The sequence below is a fragment of the Enhydra lutris genome, unplaced genomic scaffold (assembly GCF_002288905.1).
Source record: "Enhydra lutris kenyoni isolate GAN:26980312 unplaced genomic scaffold, ASM228890v2 scaffoldscaffold70, whole genome shotgun sequence".
Classification (NCBI taxonomy): Eukaryota; Metazoa; Chordata; class Mammalia; order Carnivora; family Mustelidae; genus Enhydra; species Enhydra lutris.
Genome location: NW_019154154.1, coordinates 7,269,414 through 7,283,944, shown reverse-complemented (window position 1 = coordinate 7,283,944; position 14,531 = coordinate 7,269,414). Strand labels below are relative to the sequence as shown.

The following is a 14,531-nucleotide window of genomic DNA, read 5'->3' as shown; positions in this document are numbered from 1 at the left end:
GCGGGGGGCGGAATGACGAGTGTGGAACGATGAACCCACGCGTCTGGATTTTGAATCTGGGTGTACCGGACATCCGCCGGGGTGGGAGAGGTTAAAGATGGCCTTGGCCGCCTCAAGGCAAACTGGGGGTTGGCAGTGTCTCACCCTCTTAAAAGCCTCCTCCTCACAAATTTAAGATGAATAAGCACATCAGAAAGGTTACCCGGTAGCAGGTTACTCTGTTTCTTTCCTTTTTGTCATTCCCGAGTCTGGGGTACCCCAATCTCTACTCCGTCCCCCAGGAATTAGGACAGGAGCAAATCCCTGGTGGCGGCGCCGGGAAGAGCAAGGCGCGGCCGCCGGGTGTCAGCAGCTGGAAGGAAGGTCCGCGCACAGCCAGTTCCCTCCGGAGGAGTCTCCCTCCCGCGAGAACTTCTGGTACGCAGACCGGCCTGATTTCCCCCGGGAGGCCGAGAACGCAGCTACCGGTGTGCAGAGTGCGGGGTGGCGCTCTTCCTCGTAGGGATCTCGCAAAAGTTAACGGATCTGGCTCAAGTACAGGCACAGAGTGTGGGCCAACACCAAGGCTAACCAACGGTCTCCGTCATTATCCTAGTCGTGAACCCGTTACTTAGAAGCGAGCTGGAGAAAGAAACCACGGAGAACCGGAAAGGTCTGCAAAAGGGGCGGGACGCGGGAACCTCGAATTGAGGAAGGGGGTGGCGGGGGCGATCCCACGCTAGCAGCCAATCCAGCTGTCCCGGGGAGGAAGAGGAGGAGCCAGGGCCATCCGCGGGACTCTGCACTGCTTAGTCCCGCGCTGCCGCTCCAACCTTCTCCGCTGCTGGGCCCCGCGAATCCGCCACCGCAGCCGCCACCCCACGCAGACATGGCCTCGGGTGCCACCCCCACGGCAGTGAAGGTGAGAGGAGCCGTCCGGGCGGCTGCGGCCCGCCCTTCTCTGTGCGCTCGCTCCCGTCCCGGGGGACCGCGCCCCAGGGCCACGCGCCTGGCCTGTGCGCCCCCACCACCGCGGCCAGGGTCTGGGGCCCGGCCCCGGGGTCGCTTGCCCAGGGGCGGGGTTTGGGGGAGAGAGAATGCTTGCAGTCTCCCCCCACCGCCCACCATCACCACCACCTTGGGCTCAGCGAACCCGCGCCGCGCGGAGAATGGGCAAGCCCCTTTGGAGAAGAGCAGTGGGCGGAGGCTGCGCCCGCCCCCCAGCCCCAGCCTTCCCCTGCACCACTCCTTTCCCGGGGCCCGCGCGGGGTGGTCGCCTGCAGCTGCTGAGACCAACTCCTCGTGCCTGCGGGACTCAAGTCTTCCGCTCCGACTCGGCTCGCTGAGCCCACGTGAACTGGGTGTTTGCTTTTTTGCAAGCTTCCGGCTTTTTTCTTATTCTTCCAAACGTAGGGCTTTTCTGGCCTGAAGTTTTCCCTGCAGCGCAACGCTTGGGGAATTCTGAGACTTTGGGACCTCACCGAAATGGAGCACAGGGCCGCTCCCTGATTGGAGGCCTCTGGGTTTAAACTGCATTGTTTGCAACCTTGAAAGTTAGAGATCAGTTTCCTTGTGCCCTCAGATGGCACAGGTTTCTGTACAAAGCATCATTGTTCGGTGGGAGCTTTGACCAGAGGAGTGCACGAGTTTGAAGGGTGCAGCGAGCTTCCCTGAGGCTTTTAAACACTTAACATCCTGGTTGGTGTCTTGGGAGAGAGTGTGTAGTATTACAGTGCAATGGAAAAATTGATGCTAAAACTCAAGATCTCTTCCAGGTTGTTGATTGGCCAAGAACTCAGTTAATTTGACTTTCGAATTTCTTGGTGGGTGGGATAGAAATGTCTGGGATAGATCCTTTTTCATTCTTCCTGATGAATCAGCTCCTGATTCCTGCCTCTGTGTTCGTCTCTTCTGGGAGAAGGCAGATCTCTGCCCTGTCTATTCAGCCAGAATGATGAGTTTATCAGGCTCTTGTGGCTCTTAGTGAGACACTTACAAGGAGTAGGGGTAGGGTGGAGAGTGTTGCTTTCTTAGAGACATGAAATTCGTTTTTCCATTTTGGAAAAGAATCTTGGATTTAGCAAATACTGGCAGAACACCTCTCCCTTATCAGTAACAGAGAACAAGGCAGAACGCTGTTATGATGCTTATGTGCAGCTTAGGGGTCCTTCTCTAAGTGGGGATTTTCCTGCAGGGTCTGCCAGGCTGGTTACAATGATCCATCTGTTACATGACTGAAACTTACTAAATGTCAGTGCTTATAAGGGGGAGGGGAAGCAGAAATTAATTTTCCCTGTCTTTTCTCCAGCTGTTATTGTCATAGGTCTTATTAGGCCGCCCCTTCCAATGGGTAAGCAGGAGGTGATCACCTTTTCCTTGCAGGAATATGCTTAAAGTGACATTAAAAGCAGAGAGGGATGATTTTTCAAAAATTTTTAATTTAAATTCAATTTAATGAACATATACTGTATTAGTTTCAGAGGGAGAATTCAGCAATTTATCATTTGCATGTAATACCCAGTGCTCATTGCATCCCGTGCCCTCCTTAGTGCCCATCACCCAGTTACCCCATCCCCCACCCGCCTCCCCTCCAGCGACCCTTTGTTCGCTCCCTAGAGTTAGAGGAGTCTTTTATGGTTTGCCTGGCTCACAGAGGGATGATGTTGAACATGGTCTCACTTCAGTCTTGTTTTGCATTCTTCAGCCGCGTAGCTTCCAGGGCAAATTAGCGCGGTGCATTTAACTGCAGAATGGGCGCTGATTAGGGCCCTGCTGTAAATATTGAATGACGTATATTTTTGGTCTTGGCGAGCTGCTGAGTGTAAAATTAAGAGGGACAAACAGTGCTAGGCCTGTCTGCTGATTGCTCTTTTCTTTTTTTTTTTTTTTAAGATTTTATTTATTTATTTGACAGAGATCACAAGTAGGCAGAGAGGCAGGCAGAGAGAGGGGGGGAAGCAGGCTCCCCACTGAGCAGAGAGCCCAACGTGGGGCTCAATCCCAGGACCCTGATATCATGACCTAGGCTGAAGGCAGAGGCTTACCCCACTGAGCCACCCAGGTGCCCCTGCTGATTACTCTTTGAGCTTAGAAAGGTGACGGCTCCACGATGGCAACACCGAATGCCCCAGACTGCTGAGGGAACATCCAATACAGGGGAGAGCAGGTGCTAGTGCACAGAGCAAACCAGGGTCATAAAAACCATACTCTGTCCCCAGATCATAGACTGGAGAGCTGGAACATTCTGAAGACCACATAGCTGCACAAACCCCTTTTCGTAGACATCAAGCTGAGGCCTGGAGAGGTCGACAGAGGTGTCCAGAACAACACAGCTGGACCTGGATAGTGACAAAATTGGGCCTAGAGCCTGGCCTTCCACCGACCAGATGCTATGAGGCAGTTCTGAAATTGGACATACGGTCTCTGGACCCTGTTTTATTGTGTGAATAGGGAGATCATGCAGCCTCCCCTCCCCACCCCCACCCCGTGCCCCCTGGATGCTCTCCCATGGTGTTAATGACAGCTGTTGTCTGGGAGGACCTCGGGGAGACCGCGTCCCCCAGCATTAGCCATGGGCAGGTGGTCTGCATGACCATGCAGAGGACCAAACAGGCCTTTGGCACCCTGACAGAACATTCTGAAGGGCTCTTTCAGTGGCCTATGGCTCTCCCAAGCAGCTGCCCAGCCTTTGCTCTGGGGGATTAAACATAAGCCTTATTAATCATGGTTGTTACAACAAGGAGGACATATGATAGTCCCATCAGAAGTGGGTAGTGGGCTATTAACAAAATGGTATTGAGAGACAGATAAGTCATGGCGTCTAAGCTGGGGTGAATGGGCCTTTTAAGCTCTCCTTTTGATGTCTAAGAGTGGCTGGCAAAGGCCTGCATGCAGGAAGACCTTGAGTGACCCTCAGAAACCAGGGGACAGCTGACCCACTGGTCCCAGTTGGAAGCCAGAGGACCAGCGAGGCTTCATTTTTATGCTTCGGGCCATGGTGGCGTTTTGGGCAGGACAGCATTGCTGGACCTGTGGTGCATCCTGCCCCCCTCCCCACAAAGTGTCGGTAGCCCTCCCCCGGTCCTCATGGCAGCCAGAAATGTCCCCATGGTTTCCCAGACACTCCCAGGAGAGCCGGTACATGCCCGGGTGAGGGACCTGGTGACAGAGACTGCCTGGTGAGGAGATATGAGAGCAGCCTGGTGTGTGTCCTGAGCAGCAGAGAACGAGCAGGAGACAAGGGGCCCTTCTATTGTTGCCTGGAGGGATCTTTATTTTTATTTTGTTTATGCTGGAGGTGGGAGGATAGACGGAAACATTGACAGATGCTCATGTGTTATTTCACTTGATTCTCACCATTCCATGGAGTAAGGAAAAATCCTAACCTTTTCAGTACAGATGAGCAAACAGGAGATAGAAATTTTTGTGTGCAGTGGACCCTCGTCCTTCACTGGGATTGTGATGGCGGTCTTCTAGTCTGTGTCTCAGAAGCATCTAAGGCAGTATTTGTCAAAGTATGTGATGCATCTGCACCCACCTGGGGATGTGTTAGAAATGCACATTCTCAGGCTCCATCCCAATCCTGCCGAATCGGGGGAACAGAGGGGGAAGCCCAGCAGTCCGGGTTTTAAGAGCCTCAGTACATTCAGATGTCCACGAGAGTGTGACCGCTGCCGACCTAGAGAGCTTTGAAGGGGTGAGGCATCTGCATTTTTATTTTTTAAAATTTTTTAAAGATTATTTATTTATTTATGTACCAGAGAAAGAGCACACAAGCAGGGGAAGCTGCAGAGGCAGAGGGAGAAGCAGGCTCCCCGCTGAGCAAGGAGCCCGATGCACAGGACTCCATCCCAGGACCTCGGGATCCTGACCTGAGCCCAAGGTAGATGCTTAACCTACTGAGCCACCCAGGCACCCCTGGCATCTGCATTTTTTAGCAACCTTGTCAGGTGATTTTTGGTATATGAATTTCTGTGGCTGCTGTAACAGTCACCACAGACTGGGTGGCTTAAAAGCCTGCCCAGGTATTCTGTCACAGTTCTTGAAGTTAGAAGTACAGGATGAGCCCTGCTGGACTCAAGCCTGGGTGTTAGGGCACCTTCTCTTGGAAGATCCAAGGGAGAGTCTGTTTCTTTGCTTTTCCAGCTTCTAGAAATCATGTTGCCTTCTTCCTTACGTGACTGTCTTATAAGGACACTTACAGTTACATTTAGGGCTCACCCGGATAATCCAGGGTGATCTCCCTCTCCCCAGACCTTTGACTTACTCAGGTAAGGTAACACGTGCAGGTTCTGGGAATTAGGACACAGACAGGACCTCTCTCAGGAGCATTCTTTAGCCTGTGATATTCAGCTAGCCCAGACAGTGGAAGTTCATGGTCTAGGCCCTGGGGTGAGGGTACTCAGTGCTGGGAACATGTTTGAACTACCCAAGAAGCTTTAAGAAAACAAACCTTGCCCTGCCCAATTTATGGAGTCCCTGGGACCTGAGCTTTGGTATGGAAAGCTCCCTGAGGGACTCTCAGATCCAGGAGCTGCCCTAGGGGGAGCCCTGGGAAGATTCCTGCTGTCTGGCAAGTGGAGAGCTCTCTACAGAATACAGGAAGTGTTGAGGAAAAGCCTTCTCCAAAACTGGCAATTTCAGGAGGCGAACTATATCTTCAAGAGGGTGTCCATTAGAGTAACATCCTGACTTTGCAAGGGGAGGTCTGTTAAGTAAAAGCAATGGATGTCCTGAGCCCCAAGGTTTTCTCTGACCAGAATATCATATTCCTGTGTTAGTGTGCTAGAGCCGCGCTAACAAACAAAGTACCACACTCTGGGTGGGTTAACCAACAGAAATGTCTTTCTCTGGAGCCTGGAGGTGGTGGGAGGGCCAAGATCAAGGTAGGGGCCACAATTCAGAGTGGATTAGGGCTCTCCCTTGGGAGTTCATTTAACCTTAATTATCAAAGATCCTCTTTCTAAAAATCGTTACATTCTGAGGTATTGGGTGTTGGGGCTTCAACGTAGGATTTGGGGTGGGGACGGTGCAGCCCGTAAGCGGCATCTACAGGGGCGGCTCACAGAGAGGCGTGTCTTGTCGGAGATGGAGCCACCAGCAGTCTCTGTGGACCGTATTGCAGGTTTGGAGCAGGCCACCCAGACTGAGACATTTGGCCAGTCTCTCCCCACACAGCTGGGCTTCCGGGATTTTACAAGTCCTCCTGGGAGGCTTTGAAGCCAGGTTGGCTCAGTAAAGGAAGAACGTTTGTCTGTTGGCTTGCCAGATATGTCCGTGCACCAGAGCGGAAGGCCTGAATTGCTCAGGGATCGCCGCCAGCTTGAGCTCTAGTCCTCGCGCCTCATTGTGAGTGAAGCCCTTAGAGGCAGCCCACCTCCCTGGCATGAGCTAGCCTCAACTGCTTGGGCTTCTGTGTTTTGAGAATGCCATCATGGAGTGCTAGGTTCTTTAAGGTAGTGTATCCGGGCCTCAAAGTGGTGGTGAGGGGTTATTGAAACCAATTGGGATATGTGAGGTCTCCTGGGTCCAGGTACTAGGGGAAATAGACAGAGGGTAGGGGTTCATAGGAGCCCTTTCAGCCTTGCTGGACATAACCATTCTGGCCAGGTTAAGCCAACATTTAGATAAAGTGCTTTTGCACTTTCAGGGAGGAAGTCAAACCCTCTTCTCTTTTAAAGGAAATAGACTCAGTGGTCTGTCAGGGAGAAAGTGTGGGATGAACCAGTAGCTGTTAGAAGTTGGCAGTGACCGTGACTGACCAGGGGTTCTCTGTTTCAGAACTTTATTTCATGTAAGGAAGTCCTGGCTGGACAGGATTGGACCAGAAATTCCATCCCAGTCCTCAAATATATTTCTAGGCAGTCTAGGATAACCAGGACTAAAGGGCTGAAGCTTCTGGCCCAGGAGGCCTGTTAAGGTCATGTCGTTGCTTCCCGAGTGTGTATGAGGTCACCGATGGAGAGGCCCCTCTCTTTTGAGGTGTTTGCTTAGATCCCTCACTCTGTGACCTTGGCCCAGAACTTCACCTCTCTGAGCATGTTTCCTCAGTACATGGAGAGAGTAAAACTTTCCTAATGGGGTGTGATGTAATAAAGGACTCCTTTATTATTTATTACAAATTATTTATTTGTAATAAAGGGGATATTGGGAGACAGTTCATCATAGCAGTTGAGTGTGACATGGGTTCCTATTCCAGCTTCCCTTCTTATGATTTGTTCTTCAAGTTTCTTAATTTGATGCTTTTCCTTTGTCTTTGGGAAAATGGGTATAATACTGGAGGGCTTATTTTACGGGGTGGTTGTGAAGATCAAATGAAGTAAAGTGGCTGGAGCACTTAGCACAGTGCCTGGGACATCTAAGTACTCAGACACAGTGACTTTATTACCAAGGCAGGTACTGATCGGCTATTGCATTTAGAGGCTGCAAGGTGACACATAATTAGGCCAGGGTGCTTGGGAGTTCCATCCTAGTTGTACTTTGGTGTGGAGCCAGCAGGTGGCGACATTGCCCCATCCTGACACGGATGGCCTCCCTCTGCTGCAGGAAACTGGTTATAGAGGTCCGCTTCCCGGTGTGGCAGTACGCAGTTGCTACATTTGTCCTGTGTACCTTGCAAGATACGATTTTCTGGAGCCATTTGGGTGACTGGACATGCTCGCCTACAGATAATTCCAGTGCCAGAGACCCATCCCAGCCTCTGGGGTGCGCCACAGCAGCTCTTGCTTTCATGCCCAGTGCATGTTCCTCTCGAGGGCTGAGTTACCAGCTACCTAACGCAGTCATGCAGCTGAGGTGCTGTGACTGAAGCTTGTGGCTGCTGACTGTGGGCTCAAGGGCACTGAACTTGGGCAGGATCCCTGGTCGGCACTTCTTAATATACTGCTACAGTGCTGGGCTAACTTGCCCCAAACTGAGAGGTGGTTCAACAGAGTCAGTTTTGTTGTGTATGTACAGGTCTGAGAGTCCAATGTTGAATCCAGAGTGTGAGATGCCATGGCCCAGGGCACATGCAGAAACAGCCAAGTCCAATTGGTAATAAAGCGTTAGGGGGAAAAAAGAGGCAGAGGTTTTCAAGAGCAACAGAATCCCCCAAGATTAGGCTGAGAATAATTTCAGAGTCAGCAGTTTGGTTTTGTGACCTGCGGTGATGGTGCAGAGATGTATGAGATGAACGATAAACTGGAGAAGGCAGCTGGGAGAAGGGTTAGGATTGTATAAAACCAGTTTACAATTTTTTTCTAGTGGGTGGGCATGATTTAAGTGTACTGACTTAAACGAACACTTCTGTTGGATTAAAAGCCGTCATATTGGCTGGTCTTAAGATGATCTGTGGTGGCAAGGTAGGAGAGAGGTGGGGTTGGCCGGGTGTAACCTGCTGTGGTTTCAACAACATGCCACAAGGTGGCACCAACTTCAAAAACTGGTTTAGTCACTTTAGGAAGTGGTGGGGACACTTTTAAGGTTCTGAATCCCGTCACTGGCAGTTCTTCAGTGAGATCTCAATAAATTGTCCCTCCTGTTTTTTGTTTGTTTGTTTGTTTCCAGAAAATGGGGGGGGGGGGTGCGCAGAGAGATAGCCATTCACAATACTATAAAATCAACTTTTGTAACCTGATCTAAAAATTATTCAGGTGTTAGTGACTTCTTTACCTGGAATTTTTTCTCAAGGAGCTGCTGTCTTTCATGAGTAGAAATTTTGCTCAAGTGGTAATAGATTTAAAGCTTTGCCTTGAAAAAAAAAATGCTCAGGTCACTTTCCATTTGGTTTCTAAGAAAGTGTCCTCTCTCTAACCTGTCACTGATAGTTTAAATACTAATTTTCCTTTAGGAAGTATCAGCTCAAAGAAGCCTTAATGATTTCCGTCATTTAATTTTTTAGTTAACATTCAGTTAATATTTAGCTGTCTTTGTAATTGTTCTTGTTTGTGTTTCTTAGTCACCAAATCAGATTAACTCTGGAGTTGCAGAACCAGGTTCCTGTAACTCGGATTAGCCCCCGGAAGACAAGGGCTGATGAGTTCATCTCTGGAAAATACAACACAACTCTTGAACTTAAAAAAAAATTCAGAACTGCCTCTGCAATACTTATTTATATTTACATAGATAGGAAGAATAGTTTGATTTTATAAATATACATGAGACCAACTTTCCATGCTCTTCCAGACTCTTCTATCCGTGAACTCTTACAACTCTGATTTTAGTGGCATAGGAAAGAAAATCTTTCTCCTTTCTTTATCAAATGGTATAATGAGGAAGACACATGACCAGCTGGGTATACAGAATATTTTCTGTCCTGGAAGTCTTTTGAACATTCCTTGTTCCATTTAGTAGAGAAAATAAAATTGGTTAGAAAGTACTATCTGCAACCACGTGCCTGTATTTTAGGTTTGGTTTTGTAACTTAAGCTAGCTAAAGAATCTTTCTGTGCTAATTTATTTGTATGGTAAGCAAAACATGACCCCTGCTTTGGTTAATTCTGCAGTATGGAGGGCCCTCAGATGTTTATTGAATAGGTGATTGTTTTTCAGTAATGTGCAGTTTTTAAAAACGCCTGGGGCTGGGAGGAGTTAAGATGGTGGAGGAGTAGGGGATCCCAAGTTCGTGTGGCCCCAAGAGTTCAGGTAGACAGCTCTCACATCATTCTGAACACCTGCTAACTCAGCTGGAGATCGAAGAAAAGAGTAGCTGCGACTCTGCAACTAGAAAAGCGACCACTTTCTGCAAGACAGGAGGTGCACAGATGGGAATCCGAGCATTATAAGGGAAGATAAATGCGATGGGGGCAGGGCGCGGAGGGAGCCTCTGTCAGCCCGCTACCGGCAGGTGATTGAGCAGCTACCGGCAGGTGATTGAGCAGTGGAGCGCAAAAATCGGAACTTTCAGAAGTCCGTTCTGGTGAGGGACTTCCTGCCTGAAAGGTACTTAGGTGGCAAAGCAGGGGAGGAATCCTAGGTGGTGACAGTGTGGTCCCAGGATCTCCGGGGTCACAGGAAGACCGGAGGTGCCTGAGGGCAGCAGAGCTCCCAGGCATCAGAGTGGGGAAGCCAGCTGCCATCAGAGCCCAGGAGTGGCTCTCAGCTTGGGATTGTAATAAACAGAACCATGGCAGGATCAGGCCACCGCTCTGCGAGCAGCCGCCCAAGAGCAGCAGAACCGGCAGGAACCCCCTCTCCCTGCAGTGTAGGGATAGAGAGAACATACCTCAGTATCACAGAAGCCATCTACAAAAACCCCACAGCTAATATCCTCCTCAATGGGGAATAACTGAGAGCTTTTCCCCTAAGGTTAGGAACACGACAGGGATGTCCACTATCACCACTGCTGTTCAACATAGCACTGTAAGTCCTAGCCTCAGCAGTCCAACAACAGAAAGAAAATAAGAGCATCCAAATTGGTAAAGAAGCCATACTAATTCTTCACAGACACCAGGACACTCTATGTAGAAAACCCAAAAGACTCCACCCTAAAATTGCTAGAACTCAACCAGGAATTCAGTAAAGTGTCAGGATATAAAATCAATGCACAGAAGTCAGTCGCATTTCTATACACTAACAGGCAGAAGAAAGAGAAATCAAGGAGTCAATCCCATTTACAATTGCACCCAAAACCATAAGATACCTAGGAATAAACCTAACCAAAGAGGTAAAGGATGTGACTCATGAAAGAAATTGAGGATGGAAACATATTCCATGCTCATGGAAGAACAAATACTGTTAAAATGTCTACACTACCCAAAGCAATCTACATATTCAGTGCAATCCCTATTAGAGTACTGTCAGCATGTTTCATAGAGTTGGAACAAACAATCCTAAAATTTGTATGGAACCAGAAAAGGCCCTGAATAGCCAAAGGAATGTTGGAAAAGGAAACCAAAGTGAGCAATATCACCATTCCAGACTTCAAGCTCTATTACAAAGCTGTCATCATCAAGACAATATGGTACTGGCACAAACACAGACACATTGATCAAGAGAACAGAATAGAGAGCCCAGAAATGGATCCCCAACTCTATGGTCAACTAATCTTCGACAAAGCAGGAAAGAATGTCCAATGGAAAAAAGACAGTTTCTTCAATAAATGGTGTTGAGAAAATTGGACAGCCACATGCAGAAAAATGAAACTGGACCATTTCCTTACACCACACACAAAAATAGACTCAAAATGGATGAAAGACCTCAAAGTGAGACAGGAATCCATCAAAATCCTTGAGGAGAACATAGGCAGCAATGCTGCAGCAACTTCTTCCTAGAAACATCGCCAAAGGCAAGGGAAGCAAGGGTAAAAATGAACTACTGGGACTTCATCAAGATCAAAAGCTTTTACACAGGGGCGCCTGGGTGGCTTAGTGGGTTAAAGCCTCTGCCTTCGGCTCAGATCATGATCCCAGGGTTCTGGGATCGAGCCCCACATCCGGCTCTCCGCTTAGCAGGGAGCCTGTTTCCTCCTCTCTCTCTGCCTGCCTCTCTGCCTACTTGTGATCTCTGTCAAATAAATAAATAAAATCTTTAAAAAAAAAAAAAAGCTTTTACACAGCAAAGGAAACAGTCAACAAAACTAAAAGGCAACCTACAGAATGGGAGAAGATATTTGCAAATGTCTTATCAGACAAAGGACTATTTTCCAAATCTATAAAGAACTTACCAAACGCAATACCCAAAAAAAGAAAAATAATCGGTCAAGAAATGGACAGAAGAAGACATGAACAGATATTTCTGCAAAGAAGACATCTAAATGGCCAATAGACACATGAAAAAGTGTTCAACATCACTTCGCTTCAGGGAAATATAAATCAAAACCACAGTGAGATACCACCTCACACCAGTCAGAATGGCTAGAATTAGCCAGTCAGGAAAGGACAGATGTTGGTGAGGATGCAGAGAAAGAGGAACCCTCCTACCCTGTTGGTGGGAATGCAAGCTGGTGCCGCCACTCTGGAAAACAGTATGGAGGTTCTTCAAAAAGTTGAGAATAGAGCTACCCTATGACCCAGCAATCGCATTACTGGGTATTTACCCTAAAGATACAAATGTAGTAATCTGAAGGGCCACGTGCACCCAAATGTTTATAGCAGCAATGTCCATAATAGTCAAACTATGAAAAGAGCCCAGATGTCCACTGACAGATGAACAGATAAGAAATATTACTCAGCGATCAAAAAACCCCAGGAAATCTTGCCATTTGCAATGACGTGGATGGACCTAGAGAGTATTACATTAAATGAGATAAGTCAGTCAGAGAAAGACAAATACCATATGATTTCACTCATATGTGGAATTTAAGAAACAAAAGAGATGAACATAGGGGAAGGGAAGGAAAAACAAAATAAGATGAAAATAGAGAGGGAGGCAAACCATGAGAGACTCTGAACTCTAGGAAACTGAGTGTTTCGGGAGAGGGGTAGGGGGCTGGGGTAACTGGGTGAGGGTTATTAAGGAGGGCAGGTTGATGTAATGACCACTGGGTGTTACATGCAACTGATGAATCACTAAATTATACCCTGAAACAAATTAAAAAAAAAAAAAAAAGCAACTAGGGCTTAGCAGGAATGGAGACGAGTGTACGTATGTGAATAAATGAATTTGCTTGAATTAATGATTTTGTTTCTAGTGAAAAATGACCAAATATGTTGTCTTTTTATTGTCTCCTTCAGATTGGAATAATTGGTGGAACAGGCCTGGATGATCCAGAAATCTTAGAAGGAAGAACTGAAAAATACGTGGATACTCCCTTTGGCAAGGTTAGTATCCATCCATTTAGTGAAGATGTGCCAGCTTTTCCCTTTCTTCTTGCTGGTTTGATTCAGTCGGTTGAACATCTGCCTTTGGCTCAGGTCATGATCCCAGGGTCCTGGGATCAAGTCCCACATGGGGCTTCTTGCTCATCGGGGAGCCTGCTTCTCCCTCAGCCTGCCACTCTCCCTGCTAGTGCCCTCTCTCTTTCTCTTACACATAAATAAAATATCTCTCTCTCTCTCTCTCTCTATATATATATATATATATAAATATTTATATATAAATATATATACACAAATAAATATATTTATATAAATATATTTATTTATAAGTAAATATTTGTAAATATACAAAGATATTTGTAATATTATATATATTATATATTATATATGTATATAATAAAGTAATGTAAATATACAAATGTAAATATATGTATATAATAAAATAATGTAAATATACAAATATATATATATATATATATATATTTGTCTTGGCAGTGCAGGACTGTCTGCCCCAGGCTGAGGGCCCAGCAGTCCTGTCACTGGTTCTACCAGCTGAGACAGAGTCCCTAAGAATGCCTGGGACCTCACAGGATTGAGAATGTGCACACATAACTTCTCAGTTTTTATCTCTAGAAGCCAGAGACTCCTTTCTGAGATAGCAACTGTGCATCTTCAGATCACTGGCATTCAAATTAGCTTCTAATTCGGGGCCTATAGGTCTTCCACATTGATCATGCAGACATACAGCAAGCAGGAACAGATAATGCAAAGTGGCCTTTTCTTAGTAAGTCCTGGCCCAAGGGGCGGCCGAGAGGGGGGTGGGGGGATTTCCTGAGAATCCAGAAAGCAAGAGCATGACCGAACTGGAAATAAGACACTTTTCCTTTTCTCTTAAAAGAGGGCTGCTGCTCCTCCCAGCTCCTGTGTCATCAGCTAGGGTGAGATGTCTGCCTTCTCCACATTCCGTAGTGCTGTTTCCAGACACAGTGGTTCTGGTCCTCCTCCGAGGATCCCTGTATCCGGCAGTTCCCACCCAGCCCTCCTTTCCAGCCAGGGCTTCGACTGACCTCATGTTCTCTACGTCCTGCTCTCACCTTAGCTCATCTCATGGCGTAGTGTTTTCTGACCCCTCTCCAGTTCTCAGGACCTCCCCCTCCATTACCTCAGGTCATCCCATGGCCACCTTAGACTTGGTGAACATGGCAAGCGGTTCTGCGGCTGAGTTCTTAAATTCTGTGACAGTTCCCTCCTTACTGCATTGCACTCTCACACCTGTTCTCAGACCTGCCAGATACCCTCGACACATCTGTATTTGACCACCGTGACACCAGAGTCCCCCAGGGTGCTTGCTACAATTAGATCTTACTAAGTGGTACCTGCCCACGCACCTGAGGCCCCCTCCTGCTCCCATAAACCCCATGCCTGCAGAGGGCTCAGTGTTTATGGGGGGACTATGTCGGTCAAATCTGGCCTCCCTTACTTCTTTCAAGTGTATCTTCCATGTTTCTGTGGATCTTGTTATGGCCCAACGATTGAAACGGCAGTTTTTTTAATTGTTTATATGTGAATGTTTTCAAGTCATTGGGTTGTAACCATTCTTCATTACGTTCAGCCTTCTGATGCCTTAATTTTGGGGAAGATCAAGAATGTTGATTGCGTCCTCCTTGCAAGGTAAGATATTTTAAGCTTTTTGAATGTTGCTACTAACAGGGTTTAAATTTAACTGAGATCCTGGAGAGAGTGATGGTGTGCTCTTGAGTTTTTAGGTTGTTAGACTTAGAGCATCTTGTCACCTTTATTTACTGCTTACAGTTTT

The 14,531-nt window shown here is 47.5% G+C and overlaps 1 protein-coding gene across 1 annotated transcript in view; it reads left to right on the top strand.

The window, feature by feature from the left end:
* The first annotated feature begins 780 nt into the window (after positions 1 to 780).
* Positions 781 to 14,531, top strand: part of LOC111159869 (methylthioadenosine phosphorylase) — a 45,640-nt gene continuing 31,889 nt past the window's right edge. The window contains exons 1-3 of the mRNA XM_022522521.1: positions 781 to 901; positions 12,632 to 12,718; positions 14,328 to 14,386. Of these exons, the coding sequence (XP_022378229.1) occupies positions 869 to 901; positions 12,632 to 12,718; positions 14,328 to 14,386 (179 nt within the window). The 5' untranslated portion in view covers positions 781 to 868. The remainder of the gene's footprint in view (positions 902 to 12,631; positions 12,719 to 14,327; positions 14,387 to 14,531) is intronic.